At 34.5% G+C, this 16895-nt stretch overlaps 1 protein-coding gene across 8 annotated transcripts in view; it reads left to right on the top strand.

Annotated features, from left to right (window-relative positions):
- chfr (checkpoint with forkhead and ring finger domains, E3 ubiquitin protein ligase) overlaps positions 1-16291 on the top strand; it is a 32945-nt gene extending 16654 nt beyond the window's left edge. The window contains exons 6-19 of one of the 8 annotated variants that reach the window (XM_017356138.3): positions 692-859; positions 1490-1648; positions 4431-4587; positions 4720-4874; positions 6584-6746; positions 7149-7291; positions 7718-7837; positions 7917-8000; positions 11218-11288; positions 12050-12137; positions 12588-12695; positions 13239-13311; positions 15569-15646; positions 16178-16291. In XM_017356138.3, the coding sequence (XP_017211627.1) occupies positions 692-859; positions 1490-1648; positions 4431-4587; positions 4720-4874; positions 6584-6746; positions 7149-7291; positions 7718-7837; positions 7917-8000; positions 11218-11288; positions 12050-12137; positions 12588-12695; positions 13239-13311; positions 15569-15611 (1532 nt within the window). In that variant the 3' untranslated portion in view covers positions 15612-15646; positions 16178-16291. Of the gene's footprint in view, positions 1-691; positions 860-1489; positions 1649-4430; positions 4588-4719; positions 4875-6583; positions 6747-7148; positions 7292-7717; positions 7838-7916; positions 8001-11217; positions 11289-12049; positions 12138-12587; positions 12696-13238; positions 13312-15568 lie in introns of all 8 variants that reach the window. The other 7 variants (XM_017356139.3, XM_073950691.1, XM_073950693.1 and 4 more) reach the window with 7 other exon arrangements.
- Positions 16292-16895: the final 604 nt, after the last annotated feature.

Below are 16895 nucleotides of genomic sequence, written 5' to 3' on the forward strand. Positions count from 1 at the left end.
AGCAATTTATATCGATTTTTCTTCTTTTTTTTTTTTTTGAGTAAACCGTTAGGCCTGTCACAATAATCAATATTTCAGCTTATCGCACAACACATAGACATGACCTCAATCATTTTTGGTGATGCAATATACATCACAAATATCAAAATAACAATAATAACAATAGAATAAAACTGCAAAATTTTATAAAATAAAAGTAAGAATAAAAAAATAAATAGACAACAATAATGGGTGATACAATCAGGGATAATGCTGTGCTATCTTACAATGGTAGGCTAACATAGACTAAGCATGAGAGTCTGGACAGAGAAAGAAAAGAGAGGAGGATTACAGAAAAAAAAACATTACAGTTACACACAAGACAATCACATTAGTCCGCAGGAAGTACCTTTATCAGCCTCTGTTACTTTTTACCTCAATTTTTTTTGTTAAATTTTTTTTAAAAATGACTATAAATAAATTAAATATACTTAAGAATCAAATATGATGTGTTCTTTGTTAGAATGTACTTGCATTGTTTGTGATGATATTATATTGTCATTCTGGCATTATATAATGAGTGGCATAAAAAGGTCTTAAAATTACAATAATATTTTTACTGCAATATGTTTTGGTGCTATTTATCGTACAACAAAAAATAGATATCGTGACCGGCCTATAACCATTGAAGCCCTCTCTTTGCTCTCTACAGATGCAGGGAGAGAAGAAGATTCTGATCTGACAGAAACGGAGAGTGAACCAGCACCAGTAGAGCCTGTTATCGTGAAGCCTTTACCTCAGTCTGGACATGAGGATCCTCAGCCATCTACCTCCAGCTCTTCCTTACACTTCTACAACATGCCATTGTCTACCTGCTCTGGTAATTACCACGCTGCTTTAATAAGTTAAATGACTTCATTGACCCCTTAATCAGAACTTGGATGTTTTATGCATGCATGTACAGTTGAAGTAAATGTTTTTTGTTTTGTTTTTTCCAAATTTTTCCAAATGATGTTTAACAGAGAAAGGAATTTTTTTTATAGTAATTCCTATAATTGTTTTCTTTTGAAGAAAGTCTTATTTGTTTAATTTTGCCTAGAATAAATTTTTAACCATTTTTTTTTTTTACCATTTTCAGGTCAATTTTATTAACCCCCTTAAGCGACTTTTTTTTAGATTGTCTAAAGAACAAACCATCTTTACACAACAATTTGCCTAATTAACCTAGTTAAGCCTTTAAGTTGATCTTTAATCTTAAAAAAATATCTAGTAAAATATTATTTACTGTCATCATAGCAAAGATAAAATAAATCTGTTATTAGAAATTAGTTATTAAAATATTATGTTTAGAAATGTGTTGAAAAATCTTTCTGTTAAACAAACTAGGTGGGATATACAGGGGGGCTAATAATTCAGGAGGGCTAATAATTCTGACTTCAACTGTATATGTATATTTATTGATTTAGTATATTTATTTGATTTTAAAAAGTTTGTTTCATTAATTTATCAGATGTGTCTGCAAGAAAGAATCCAGTCAGTTCTTCAGCTGTTTGTAAAGGAGACTCTACTTCATCAGGAAGTCCCGCTCAAACCCGGCTGAAGTGGACCTGCTGGACTGATGGAGAGCCGGAGGAGGAAATGCAGAGGAAAAGAAGAAAAACTGACAGAGGTGCAGGAATACACAGTTTTAGTAAAAAAATGAAAGATGGCACTTCATAAATAATGCATGATTTCAGTCTATTTTCAGCATCTGTGTTCCAACATGTCAGTGAAACGCAGATAATAGTTGTTAACTTGACAACTTTTTCAGACTACTTTGAAAGTGTTGAGGAATAAATCGGAGATTAAATTTAGAAATGGGATAGACTGTCATAAAGTACACTACTGAATGAGCTCAGGGGACAATATGACAGTTTTGTCATGATACAAGACATTTACTTCACAATAACACATAAGCACAGTTTGCCATTAAGGGTGTACTCACGCTATGCACAGTTGCCTTGAACCGGGCCAAAGCACGCTTGTCCCCCCGACGGCCTGCACTCACATTACATTCGGGCCTGGGCACGCTTACATCATCGATGCTGCGCTGTTTAGTAGAGAAGTGCTCTCGCTCAGCACAGAGGAGATTTCTCTAGTTATATTGTTTAAGTCGTTTGATTTGCAGTGACACACAGTCAAATATTTCGCCGAACAGATCTGCCACTTTTGACGCTCATAAACAATCATAAAGCCCTCGTGCTGCAGGAATTATGAGGTTTGCTGAAGGTGCAGCTGTCCTGGAGTGAGGGGTTTGTGTCTTTAATAAACTACGACAGTTTGCGTTCATTGAACAGTAAGAATGATGAATAAATCCATATGAAACAGTCCCTTAAAAGTCATGTCTTGCTTTCAGTTTCGGGCGCGTTTTGCACTCACACACGAGCATATCGGGCCAAAGCCCAAGTGAACCGCGCTCAGGCACACCTCTTTCAACCGGGCCAGGGCCGGCCAAGTGAACCAGCCCTGCTATTTAAAAGTTTGGATTGTGATGAGATTTTTAAACTAAGTACATTATGCTCACCAATACCTAATAACTGATTTAATCAAAAACACAAATGTTTTGAAATTTCTAGAGATTTCTATGGATTCACTGAAATGAAATTTTTTTGCTGAAACCAAAAAAAAAAAAGGAAACAAAGGCCGGAAACTGAAACACTGAAATAAATCATAACGATTATTAGTGCCATTGCATTTATGGCTATGACTGTGTACTAACCTTACTAGAATCAAGGCATTAAAGTTTCAAAGAATAAATCAATTACAAATTACTGTATGAAAATATTTATTTAGCACATTGCAACAATGGGTTATCACTTCTGGGGATGGGGACTTCAGGCAGATAACCATCTAGCTTTTGGGTGGTTGAGCTTGTCGTCTGACTGACATTTGAGTAGGATTTGAGTAAATTAATGTAAATAGGGCCAGTGAATGAATTAACATTTTTGTCAAATTAAAAAAAATATCTGTCAGAAATATGGCTACAATCTGATCAACATATATATAGTAGCCTAATGCCGAGTTCAGACTGGATGATTTTCAAAGTAGTCGTGTCACAGATGTTTTCACACTGCATGACTATCTGGGCTAGCGTTTTGTCGCTGCTTTGTTTACGCTGCAAGATGGATCGGTGACAAGAGCTTTCACATTGCATGACTTTACAATAGGAAGAATCGCCAACAGCTTCGTCCAAACTACATCTCACAGCCAAAAACATGTAGTATATCTTTTTTTATCAACTTCATAACGAGAAAGAAGCCTTTAATGGGGTAGAAAATGTACATATTTGCTCACCTGGGTTTGAAGGGAATTAGCCATTTCTCCTCAACTTTCTTTTTTAACTTCCTGATTGAAACGTCAAACAGACACGGGGGCTCTGGTCAAACCTCCACTAGTTTCCTCCATTTCTTGGGTCCAAATAAACTGAAAATGAACACTTTTGACTTCTCCCCCAACCTCTGCTGGCCAGCAGGTACACACACGCACAAGTGAATGCTGCTCTCTCATTGGCTGTAGGCGATCGTCGATGTTATTTTCAGTCAAAACTCATTTCACATGACATAATTTGAATCGCCGACAGCTCCAAATATTTAGCACGCCAAATATCTCACAGGCATCGGCGACTCATCTGTGATTCTCTGAGATCGCATCTTTGATAGTTCATACTGTGTGATTGTCACTCACATGCACGAGCACCGATTTGCCTGAGATTTCAGACATTTGTCTGCGATTTCTCAAAACCTGTCGGCGAGTCAAAATCGGGGCTCAAATCATGCAGTCTGAACTAGGCATAAGTCAGATCAGAATAGCCTCCCTATTATTATTTAAGGCACATTTTTGCAGGATTTCACTGAACATATCAGACAATGAGGTTGCATGCACCTTTTTAGTGCACAGAGACGAGTTTTTTTTCTGTTTGTGTCATCACAACATACTGTTTTGGTGCTAAAAATCTTTGTTCAAAACCAAAAATGCCATTTTTGGCCAAAATATTTTAGTGGTCGAATATTCTGTGCATCCCTAATCATTTCAGTTTAAAATGACTAAATATGAATGTAAAATGAAATGTAATTTTGTCGTGGCAAAACTAATTTTTCAGCATCATTACTCCACTCTCATGAGGAATTTTTGGTGCTCGAGAAGCATTTAAATATATATTATCAGTGTTGAACTGTTGCTTTTTTCTTATGTCAAGATTTTTATAATACAATGTTGAATTTTTTTGGGTTATCAATATGTTTAGGTAGTATTTATTATGTTTACCCGTTCCTTTTAATACATTTAATACGTCCTTGCTGAACAAATGTATTCAGTTTTCTTTTATGGTAGTAGTGTATATCTGGTTTGAGCATGCACTTCAGAAATTTTCTTAAGCAGCGTTTCTGTAACTGTGTCTGTCTGACTGTCTGCAGATGATCCAGGGTTTGGATCTGCTCACAGTGATGCTTCTGCTGACATTCCCCTCAGAGGAGCAAGTGGAAAAGAAAAAACTGAAGGAGCCACAACAGACAAGATGGAGGAATCCCTCACATGCATCATCTGTCAGGACCTGCTATATGACTGCATCAGGTCAGTTCAGCGTGCACCAAGCAAGGCCTGAATTGACACGTTGACTGAACATTAATCTCTGTTTGCTTTATGTAAAAAAATGTTAAAATGGTGTCTGATCTTGAGCTGGTTAATGTGTGTGTTTGTGCACAGTGTTCAGCCTTGCATGCATACGTTTTGTGCGGCCTGTTATTCTGGCTGGATGGAGCGTTCCTCTTTCTGTCCCACCTGTCGATGTCCTGTGGAGAGGATCCGCAAAAACCACATCCTCAACAACCTGGTGGAGGCTTACCTTCTCCAGCACCCGGGTACTGTAACACAACTTCATTCTCACTACCGCTACTACTACTTTAATATTATTATTTTACTATAATATTTATTTATTTTATGGGTAACACTTTATTTTAAGATATAATTATCATTATTAAAAACACATTAACTATGACAGTTTTTCTCAGTAAACTATTGGACTGCAACAACTAATTGATCAAATTGATAATCATCGATTATTAAGTTTGTTGTCAGTGATGCGTTATTGATTATTCGGGCTGTTCATGTTACGTCACATTATGGCTGGCTTATACTCCACAAGTTCGATTGGGTGCATGCGCCGAAATGATTGATAATAATTGATAATGACTGTTCAGTTGACTTAATATATAACTTTTTGTATTGTTCTGGTTTTTGAATGTGTCCAAATGAATGTGTGTTCGAATGAACTCCAGACGCATCTGAATATTGTCACCCTGTTGAAAGCAAGTTTTGCTGAAAATGCGTAGGTGCGATGCACAATAGAGCTATTTTTGTTTTGTTTTTTAACAACAGCATAGTCGATAAAGGCTTTCTCACCTACTTTTTGAGGGCCTTGGACTTATGATTTTTCTTTTTTTTTGTGTAAAATTTAGATTTCTTTTAAGGTTTAAAATATATAATACAAGGGAAGTTTATTCATAAACTAATTTCGAGAGGATCACATGCTTATGATTTACCACAGCCAGTCTTGCATTAGCTAATCATGATCTCCCACTCATATGATTCCTACGTTACTATAAATAACCACAGTCTTCAGTCCACATTTATATTCGTCTGGAAGAAACCCCCTCTTCCTCCCCATTGTCCTTGTTTTTTCATAGATTTGGTGGCACGGCGGCCCAGTGCTTAGCACTGTTAGCCCCACAGCAAAAACACTGCCCTGGTCCTCGCCAGGCTGGTGGGTGTTTCTGTGCGAAGTTTGTATATTCTCCCCATGTCCACATGGGTTTCCCCAGGTTCTCCGGTTTCCTCCCACCATCCATTTCTCACTTTTGAAAAATGTGCATAATATTTTTGCATAGTATAATTTAATTAACTAAATATTTAATTAATTTTCTAGCTTTTATTAATAAAAAAATTAGTAATAGTTTAGATGAAGGAACTTTATAAGCTCTTAGTTATTGCTTGTATATTGTGAGTAATCTAATTGTTGTACACTTAAATTTAGTAAATCCAATTAATTAATTTTTTTAAAGTAAGCGGTCGCAAACAATTTATATGGGCTGAATTTAAATAAACAAATCAAGTTGAACAAATTTAATTTGTTTGTTTAAATTCAGTTCATATAAATTGTTTGCAACCGCTTACCTTAATGTAGTAAATCCAATGAATCCTTTTTTCAGTGCTCTATATAGGTGTGTTTATGTATAAGAATCTAATTTATGCATGAGAATATATAGTTTAAAAATAGTAATAAGCAAAGTACGGAAGTGATATGGATGCTAGTAATCAACTACAGTAGTCAACGTTCGAAGTGAATCAGAAATGTTTTTTTTTTTTTTTTTAATTGTCCTAGCACAAGAATGGGTGTTGTTGAATAGTTTTAGGACAACTTTGATGAAAGGTGATGATCCACTTCAAATCTTGACTACTGTAGGTGAGGGTACATGTGTTCCCTCATCTAAACTGTTGCCAAAGTACTTACTGACCACAGACTTTAGAAGGCATTTTGATCTGTTGTGGCTCTTCTTTTGGTGTGTTTCAGAGAAGTGTCGGACTGAAGATGATTTGCGCAGTATGGATGCCAGAAACAAGATCACACAGGACATGCTGCAGCCGAAGGTCGAGCGATCGTTCTCAGACGAGGAGGCCAGTTCAGACTATCTGTTTGAACTCTCAGACAATGACAGCGACATTTCTGACATGAGGTCAGCAACTTTTAGTCATATACTTTTGTCATATTCTGTCGGTGGCGTATTATTTTACTTTGACTTGAACTGTTTTTTTTTTTTTTAAAGTGACTTAATTTTTCAGAATGTAAATAAACTGAACAGAACAGAACTGTAAATAAAAATAAAAATGAAATCTAATCAAATACAATTTTACAATTTTAGACTTCCAAAGCTTCTTCAATATCTCCATCATAAGTCTCAGTGTGTGACTTATTTTTCTGTAAAACACGTTATTTTGTTTCACATATTGAATAGCTAATTAAATCTAAAATACTGTAGATCCACCCTCCTGATTTTCTTGGCTTTATCTTGGTATATATCTATTTAAGTATTTAAATGATTCTTGAAACTTATCCTGACCTACATGTTCATTCACAGCCAACCCTACATGATGTGTCGTCAGTGTCCGGGTTATCGAAAGGAACTCAGCTCGGCCCTGTGGATCTGCGAGTCGGCACAATCAGAGAGTCTGGCTAAAACTGCTGGAGACGGTCCCTCTACATCCTCTGATTCCACCACAGGTAAATCATGCTCACAGCATGCACTCACAAACCAACACACAGTGGATTCCATAATGGACTTTTTTCACATTTCCGGGTTTATCAATAGCAGAAGTCTTCACAGTTGGGTAAACTTAGAGCGCAGTAAACACACAACAAATCAAATAAAAACTGTGACTTAATTATTTAAATCATCAAACTATAACAATTTAAAAAAAAAAGGATGTATAATGTTTTCTTTAAATATTTTGCCAGTATTACCAGTGAAGAAAAATATTAATTCATTGTTAATATTGCATATATTAAATAATATTACTTATTTCCCCCCCTGAATATATCCATTTGATAAAATCTGAAAGAAATAATAACTTTGGACACCAGATGTCAGAGTGACGCAGACACAAGCACATTTTTCCACATGTCTTTGCCTCCTCTGTGTTCCTCCAGCAGCTCCTCAGGAGTTCAGATGTCCTCCTCAGGCCAGTCACCTGATCTGCACCTGCTGTCTGCAGCCCATGCCGGACCGCCGCTTCGAGCACCTTCCCCCTCAGGTGTCCCCGCAGCACTGTGAGTGACCCTGACGCTTGTCCATCACTGATCTCAGGCCTCCTGCAGCTGTATCACCATTTCTTGTTTCTTTGAGCAGGTTTGGTGTGCCAGAAACCGTTCTGTCACGTGTACTGGGGCTGCCCGCGGATCGGCTGTCATGGCTGTTTAGCACGTTTCAGCGGTAAGTTTCTGACTGTTTAAATGCAGTGGCCTTCACTAACATTGGCACCCTTGAAAAATATGAGCACAGAAAGCTTTTTGCAAAAGAATAAAAACAAAACCCGAGTTTTTCTGGATGAGAATATAGGCATATTTATTGATAGTTTTCAGACGCTAAACGTACTGTACTGTGTCGTCAAACAAACATGGGTGCGGACCAAAAGTGCTTGTGTGAAAGCCCCCCAAGACGTCGATCTGCTCCAAATTCACACACACATTCTGAATTTTATTTATAACTGCAAACTTGACATCACAGGCAGATCATCTTTAAAATCAAAATGCAAAAACATGTGCTTTATAGGAATTTGAAAGTAAAAGTGAAAGTGAGCTCTCATTCAAAGCAGGCACCTTCGATGTTCATCGTGCTCGAGAATGAGCATTATAACTGTAGCATGTAACTGCTTCATTCAGGAGGGTTTGAAAAAAGCAGCATACTAATTAATTTCTTCTTTTTTTTTATTCAAAAATAATAATAATTTGCTAATTGTTGTGCAATAAGGTTTAGCGTTTACTAACCAATGAGAAGACACACCTGAGATGTGCTTCTACAGAATTCCTTCAGAGATAACACAGCCAAATGGTAGAATCATTGGCCCAAACAGTACATGGTAGTACCTGCTGTATAACTGTCAGTGCATTTGTTGCTTTTTATACAGTTTCTATTCTAATTTGCAGATGAAATGCAATTAAAATATAAATTACAATGTATGTCATTTTAAATGAAGTCAAAGTATGAATAGCAAATGTGAACAAATAGATTTTCCCTACCAGCAAAAATCAATCCAAGTAAAAGAAACCGACATCCAATCTAAAAGCTGGCAGTTATACTCTATTTCACCTTCACTAATGATTTAATCGCTGAAGAATATCCAAAAGATAATGTTAGATGTAAGAATTGGAGCTCTGACAGGGACATGACTGTTTTAAAAGCAGTTGTGATTATTGGAGATTTTCTGGCCACTTAAGCCATTTTTCTAACAGTGTAATGGGAAACATAGACACACATCCTCTTCCACTGATTTAGAACATCTCTAGATTAGTGAAATTTTCACATTTTGTGAAGCTCAACAAAGCTTTGCTGCAAATCACTGCTGTGTTTTTTGGTTTTACTCATTCTGATGATTCTATGGCCTGTGTGTTGTGGCATGTTTATATAGCCCTATGAAACAGGAGCACATGCATGGTTGAACAATTTCCTGTTCCTAGTATATTATATTAGTATATTATATATAAAAAGTATATTATTATTGATTTTGATTGTGCAGCTTTTGTAAATCTGCTTTGGAATGATAATTATAGTGAAAAGCACTATACAAAAAAATATGTATATTAATATGTATATGTACTATACAAAAATATGTATATATTTATGGTCCCACTTTATAATAAGGTTTCTTTAGTTAATGTTTGTCAATGTATTTACTAACATGAACAATACCAGGGTATCCGCAGGGACTTAAAGAGTCTGAATGTCTTAAATTTCAAAAACAAAATTTTAGGCAATATTGAAATATTGTGTTGTAGGTCTTAAATAATTTTAAATGGCTCTTAATTTTCCTGTGTCCATGTAAAGCTACCCAATCTGGCTAACACCCATCCAATCGCCAACATTCCATCTAAATAAAAGTTTTAACAAAAGTTAATTTATTAACTCCATTTGCCAATATGATTTAATTATCTTTCTTACGAACTAATTTGTTTAAAAAAAAAAACAAAATAAAAAATTTAGTTTTAACTGGGCCATTAGAAAAAATCCTTAGCGTTTAGCCTTGTCTAAGTCTGAAATTTCATTCATAGTGGTCTTAAAATGGTCTTAAAGTCTTAAATTTGACTTGATGAAACCCGTAAAAACCCTTTATACTAATTATAATAAACAATACTTGTACAGCATTTGTTAATGATAGTTCAACATTTACTAATGCATCATCATTGACATCCACATTATGTTTGTTTACATTAGTTTATGCACCGTGAGTTAACATGAGCTATCCATGAACAACTGTATTTTCATTAACTAATGTTAACTAACATGAACAAATACTGCAATAAATGCATTGTTTGTTCATGTTAGTAAATGCAAAAGCTAACATCAACTAATACAACCTTATTGTAAAGTCTTACCATATTTATTTTTTACATTAAACATTAAAACGAAACAAAAATTCACATTTATTTTCCCCCTCCCATTTACCAACGGTGCCAAAATTTGGCATATGGCACTGATTTGTATGTGTATAATGTGGTATATGTTTAATATTTAACTATAATGGGCCATGTTCACACCTGAAATTAAAACATGTTTTTGTCAATCCAATCACAAGTGGATAATTCTAAAAACAAGCTTAAGCCGGCTCTGATTTGTTTTGAGCTTGTCCGCTTCCAACCACTTCTAGAGGCAGTTGAAAACGCATTTGATCTGATTGCTTTCGTAGTGTTTTCTTGGTATGAAAGAACTCTCCACATTTTGACCTCTTTAGTACATGTTGGAGTCATTTGTGATATTTATGTATATTTATATTTTATTTGTTTATTTGTTGCATAATTGGTTAAAATGAATAATATTATGCAGTATTATTCTGTGTCACGGATTAAGCAGTTTAGTGATATGAATTGGCTCCACCTACATGTCACTTCAGTTCACCTGCTTACGTAAGGGCACACAGGTGATGGGTGATCAGCTGGCAGGAAACAGTTTTTTTGTCCATGTTTTGTTTGTAGCATTTGTAAGACAAATAAAATAAATCTTGAGATATAAATGCTTGGACGCGTCGTAAACATCACTGCTCCTGTCAAAACGGCTCCATAATAACCAGATGATGCCGGAGACCGTAATAGTACATGTGGAGAGAAAGTGACTGAAGCAGGGTGTTAATATTTCACCACATTGCTTGCAAACAAATAAATTCCTGTCAAAATCATAATTAAACCCTGATCCTTTTCATTTAGTTCTTTATTCAGTTACTTGTAAGCCCTGCGACATGGGTTCAAGAAATGGTCATTCATTCAATAAAGAAAGTGATGTAGAGCAAAAAGAAGAGTCTCCATCAAATCAGTTGATCAGATAAAAAAAACATGTTAATATCAGCTGGAATGGGACAGCATTTCTATATTGTTATGTTTCTAATTTCCAGTGGTATTATGCAGTATTATAATATGGATATATATTTTCCTCTTTACAGAACTAAACCTCAATGATAAATGTCTGGATGGAGTTTTTAATGGCAATCAATACGAGTCGGAGGTCCTTCAGGTTTGTACAGTGTCCTCAAACTTGGGATCACATTATTTAAACAGGACAAGAATTAACTAAGACGTGAAATAATAATGAACTGTGTTTATCTCAAGCTACAGTTAAAAATAATGCATTGTGTAAAATCACTTTTATTAATGCAACAGAATATGTGGAATTTATTACTATATAACGGTGTGAAAATTGGTTATGAATAAAATAACTATACAGAGTTTTTATGAGTGTATTTTGGATGTCTGATTGTAATTTTCTTATTTAAAGTCATAGTTCACCCCAAAATGACACTTGTTTCAAACTTTTATGCGTAGCTTTTTTCCGTTGAACACAAAAAAGATGTTTAGAAGAAAGCACAAAACCTGTAACCATTGACTTCCATAGTGTTTATTTTTCCTACTATGGATGTCAGTGGTTACAGGTTTCATGCTTTCTTAATAATTTCTTATGTTGCGTTTATCAGAAAAATGAAATGCATAAATGTTTAAAACGATTAAAGGGTGAGTAAACAACAGATTTTTCATCTTTTGGGCTAACTATCCCTTTAAATAGAATTTATTTTAAATAAGCTCCCTTTTTTGTTGTCCCACCAAGCCTTTACAAGGACTTTTCAACATTTTTACCTTTTTTTTCTTTTATCTGAACTGTTAGTAATTTCCAGAGGGAGGACATTCTCCTCAACACAAGTTTTAAATTCCAGTGTTTGTTATGATTTGATTCCTAAAGCTCTCTGTGTTGATCTGTCTCCTCGTGTTTGTGTGTGTCAGAATTATCTGAGCTGTCGAGGGATGAGCTGGAGGCATTTGCTGCAGGACTCGCTGCAGGCTCTACAGCAGGGGCTCTACCATCTCTCTGGTAAATAAACATCCTTTCAGATGTTCAGGATCAGACACAGGCTCAGGGAAGGCCCAGTGATATAAGGATTAAAATCGTCTCATAATATATATTTAAGGTGCACTTTAAGCTGAATGTGAGCATCTTGAAAAATATCTAGTCAAATATTATTTACTGTCATCATGGCAAAGATAAAATAAATTAGTTATTAGAGATGAGTTATTAAAATTATTATGTTTAGAAATGTGTTAATCTTCTCTTCATTGCACAGAAATTGTGGAAAAATGTACAGGAAGGCTAATAATTCTGACTTTAACTCTGTATGTATATATTATATCAGATTACAGATTGGTTTGTCATTTCACTCATTCCTATGTTCAAGAAAATTGAGCATCTAATACGGTTTGACTGAAAGAGACTGCATCTCCGGGAAAAGTAATCCACAGTTGTTTGTGTTTGCATGTATTTCAGATTATAGAATCACTGCCAACTCTTTTCTGTGCTACTGCTGTGGACTTCGCACTTTTCGAGAGCTCGCATACAAATACAGAGAGCGTATTCCTCCATCAGAGCTTCCAGGTGAGACCCGGGGGCCTAAAATCAACAACTTTGTATTTGTATTATTATAATGTCATTTAAAAATATTATTGGACACTTTTGAACAAGGGTCCGTTAATTAATATATCCTCTAACATTAAGTATGAATAATCTTGTGCAGCACTTATTAATCATAGTTTAACATTTACTAATGCATTATTAAAATCCAAATGTTGTGCATGTTAACAGTAGTTAACGCAAAGTGAGCTAACAGTATTTAACTTGAATAATGTTAACAAAGAGGAATAAATAACAGAATTTATTACTAATTGTTGTTCAAGTTAATAACTACATTAACTAATAGACAGTTTACAACTTTACAGTTCAATATCATATTTTATTATAATGATACAACTAGTATTACCAGTAATTATATTAATAGTTTTTATGTTATAATATCTTCTTGATTCAATCTTAAAGTGTTTATAATTGATATCCCTCTGCTGTAGACATTAAGCTACATCTAAGGAACTACTAACATAATGGGAAATGAGGGAAAATTGTTGTGTTTTTATCCCCCCACAGATGCTGTGACCAACAGACCGAACTGTTACTGGGGACGCAACTGTCGAACTCAAGTGAAAGCACATCATGCACTGTAAGTGTACAAGAAGTATGCCATTTCAATAATAAAAGCTGTAACAACAGCAACAGCAAAGAGCAATTTCAATGCTAAACACTCACTTATGTTAGTTTCCTATATTATTGCAAACCAATGTGCAGTATTACTGTGAATTTAATACAATATCTATTATGAATTTACATTTAGATTTTCATCAGTGAGTATGTTTACATGCACACCAATAATCTTATTATAATGCGATGAAAACAATACTCTGATTAGGAGTCCACCATGTAAACAGTTATTTATTTTTTTTTAATTAAATTATTATGTTTTTATTAATTTAATCTGGTTAAGGTCATAATTGAACTAAGCAGAAATGGAATTAGACGTGGAGTGTGCCGATTTTAGTTGCATTATTGAAGTGAATTACCATCGTGTAGGACTTTTCATCTTTTTTTGCGACAGGATAGTCTTTACACACACAGCTGTTTGACACTATTCTCTGCACCTACCGTGTCAGTAAAGAATCATACACCACAAAATGTGGAGTTCTTTCTCCCATATAGTGTGCGATATCAAATTCCATTAAAACTACACTCTTCCAGCATTTCATAGTCTCTTCCAATATCTCATTTGTCAAAGGGGGCATGCATGAAATGTTCCCGAATGAAAGTGAAAGTACCAAACTGCAGTTAAAGTCGACAAATCAAGAATGAAACAGCTGAAATTACAAGAAACTCCCAAGGAAATGTGGATCGCGTGGTGACGTAAAGCTGTTAATCGAATTATGTGTTTTAACATGGAAAACATGAAAAGAAGATTAAAAAAGCAACTCATGTAAATGCCTTGATCATATTATTGTCTTATTCAGATTAAAGCGCACAAAATGATTACTGATGTCCGTGTAAATGTAGCCAGTGACTCTGATAATGCATTAGGAAAGTAGATGAGTAAAATAAATCACAAGTTTGGGTTAACTTTTTACTTTTTTCTTTTTTTATTCCAATCTGGGCTTATCATGAAAGTGCAATAATACAATTTTTTAAACGACATCAAATATGATCAGAAATCACAGTTATAGTTTAGTGAAAAATGACTATTATTACTATTACAAATGAACACTAATGAAACCACAGTTTATCAATGAATAAATAAAACAATAATAAAAACCCTTTTTTTTGTCTGTCTGTCTGTCTGATGCTTTTTTAATATTTAAAGATATAATAAAACCTTGCATTAATGAAGAGTATGTTTTTGTATAAAATGGTAAAGGATTTGACCATGATCAATTACAAACGAGGTGTAAATCAGCGTATCTGTTGAGCAGTTTGCAAATATCTGCTTGTATTTATTCATTCATTCATTTTCCTTCGGCTTAGTCCCTTTATTCTAAAGGGGTCGCCACAGCGGAATGAACTGCCAACTTTGCCGGCATATGTTTTACACAGCAGATGCCCTTCCAGCTGCAACCCAACTGGCAAACACCCATACACACTCATTCACACACATGCGCTACAGACAATTTAGTTTACTCAATTTACCTATAGTGCATGTCTTTAAACTGTGGGGGAAACCAGAGCACCTGGAGGAAACCCACGCCAACACAGGGAGAACATGCAAACTCAACACAGAAATACCAACTGGCCCCTGCTTTATCTATCTATCTGTCTGTCTGTCTGTCTGTCTGTCTGTCTGTCTGTCTGTCTGTCTGTCTGTCGATCTATCTGTATGTGGAGGAGATATATATATATATATATATATATATATATATATATATATATATATATATATATATATATGTATGTGTRTATATATATATATATATATATATATATATATATATATATATATATATGTATGTATATATATATATATATATATATATATATATATATATATATATATATATATATATATATATATATGTGTTTGTGTGTGTATTATATATATTTATATATATATATATATATATATATATATATATATATATATATATATATATATATATATATATATATATATAATGTATGTATGTATGTGTGTGAATGTTTATGTGTGTGTATATGTATATTCTCTCGTCCATCTTCTGAATTGCTGCAATACTTAAATGCGCCAGTAGAGGCCAGCAAATGAACAATGCCAATGTCTGTCTTCAGTATAAGAAAAAAATACCTTTTTTTAGGACATTAAGTCTTCTAAAAATTTGCAAAAAAAAAAAAAACCTGATCATAATCATTAATAACATTCACTCTTAATCCGACATTTTGTTTGTTTACTTTTTGTCTTCCAGGAAGTTCAACCACATATGTGAGCAGACCCGTTTTAAGAACTGAGGCTGACGGAGTGGCTCATTGTTTAAACAGCACTGGTTTGGGATGGTTGTTCATCTCAGTAGCTTCATTATCCGGTTGCTTATAAGTAACTACGACTGGTGGTAAACCTCCCATTACACATGCAAAGTCAATCAGATGATCATAAAGCAGTCATCCATCAGCGGAAACATTTGGTCTGCATCTACACTTATATGGACATATTTTCCCTTCATTTCACTGCTTTGTCCATTTGCTTTGCATCTCTGCTTGTAATTGTAAAACAAAATAATGCTGGCAATCACTTTTAAAAATATATATGTATACAAAATACACAATAACTAACCTTTAGTGCCTAAAAGGATGCATTTTCTGTGCAAATGTCACTTAGTTCTTCCTTTTCAATGTAACGGTATCGTTATTCCATGCTACTGAGAACATCAAAAATTGATGTATGATATATAAAAGAAAAAAGGGATCTTGTTGTAGAGGTGATTTACGATCAAGTGCACTAAACTCTCACACTAGCAACGGTAGCTGAAACATGTGCTTTTTAGGCCAGTAATGTATGAATGTGTTCTGATTCGCAGGGCAGACGTACAGTGTGAGAGATGCTTTTGTAAGAGGAGACTGAGGGTTTTATCGCACTGCAGGGGATAATCAAGTCAAATCTGATGTTTAATAAAGATTTCGATGCTTTCGCATGTATGGTTCTGATTAATGGCGTTTTTGCTGTTGGCTCGAGGGCTGAGTTTTTGCTAAACAGTGTATGATAATTTTCGCTGTCTTTTCTTGCATAGTTAAGACGGTTTAGTTTAGTTTGGTGGGATTATAGATAGATGATACAGAAGGTTGTTGACTAGACTAAAGCTGTTTTTCTGGACTAGTAAGTATAGTTTTTTTGGTCCATTTGTTGAATTTAAGTTACATTGCATCTGCAGGTCAACAAATTCTCATTAGAATATAGACTCTTATGTTGGGGTTAGGGTTAGTGTAAGTTGACATGTACTTGCAAAGTTTATTATAGTCAGTTAAATGTCTGTTGAAGGAGCAGTATCAACAGATATTAAGCAGACAGTCTACAATATTCAAATGGACCATCAAAATAGTGTTACCGTTTTTTTTTTTTTTTCTTGTCAGCCTCAAGAAGTTGGATTTCATTTGGATTTTTAACACTTGGCTTGATTGTTGTTAAACTCCGTAAACCACATTGGTTTTAGCCATAGACTTATAGAATAGTAGACTTATCATAGACTTTGCAAATGTTTTTCAAATATATATATATATTTCTTTTTTGTTTAATTAAAA

This window comes from Danio rerio, chromosome 5 (assembly GCF_049306965.1).
Source record: "Danio rerio strain Tuebingen ecotype United States chromosome 5, GRCz12tu, whole genome shotgun sequence".
Classification (NCBI taxonomy): Eukaryota; Metazoa; Chordata; class Actinopteri; order Cypriniformes; family Danionidae; genus Danio; species Danio rerio.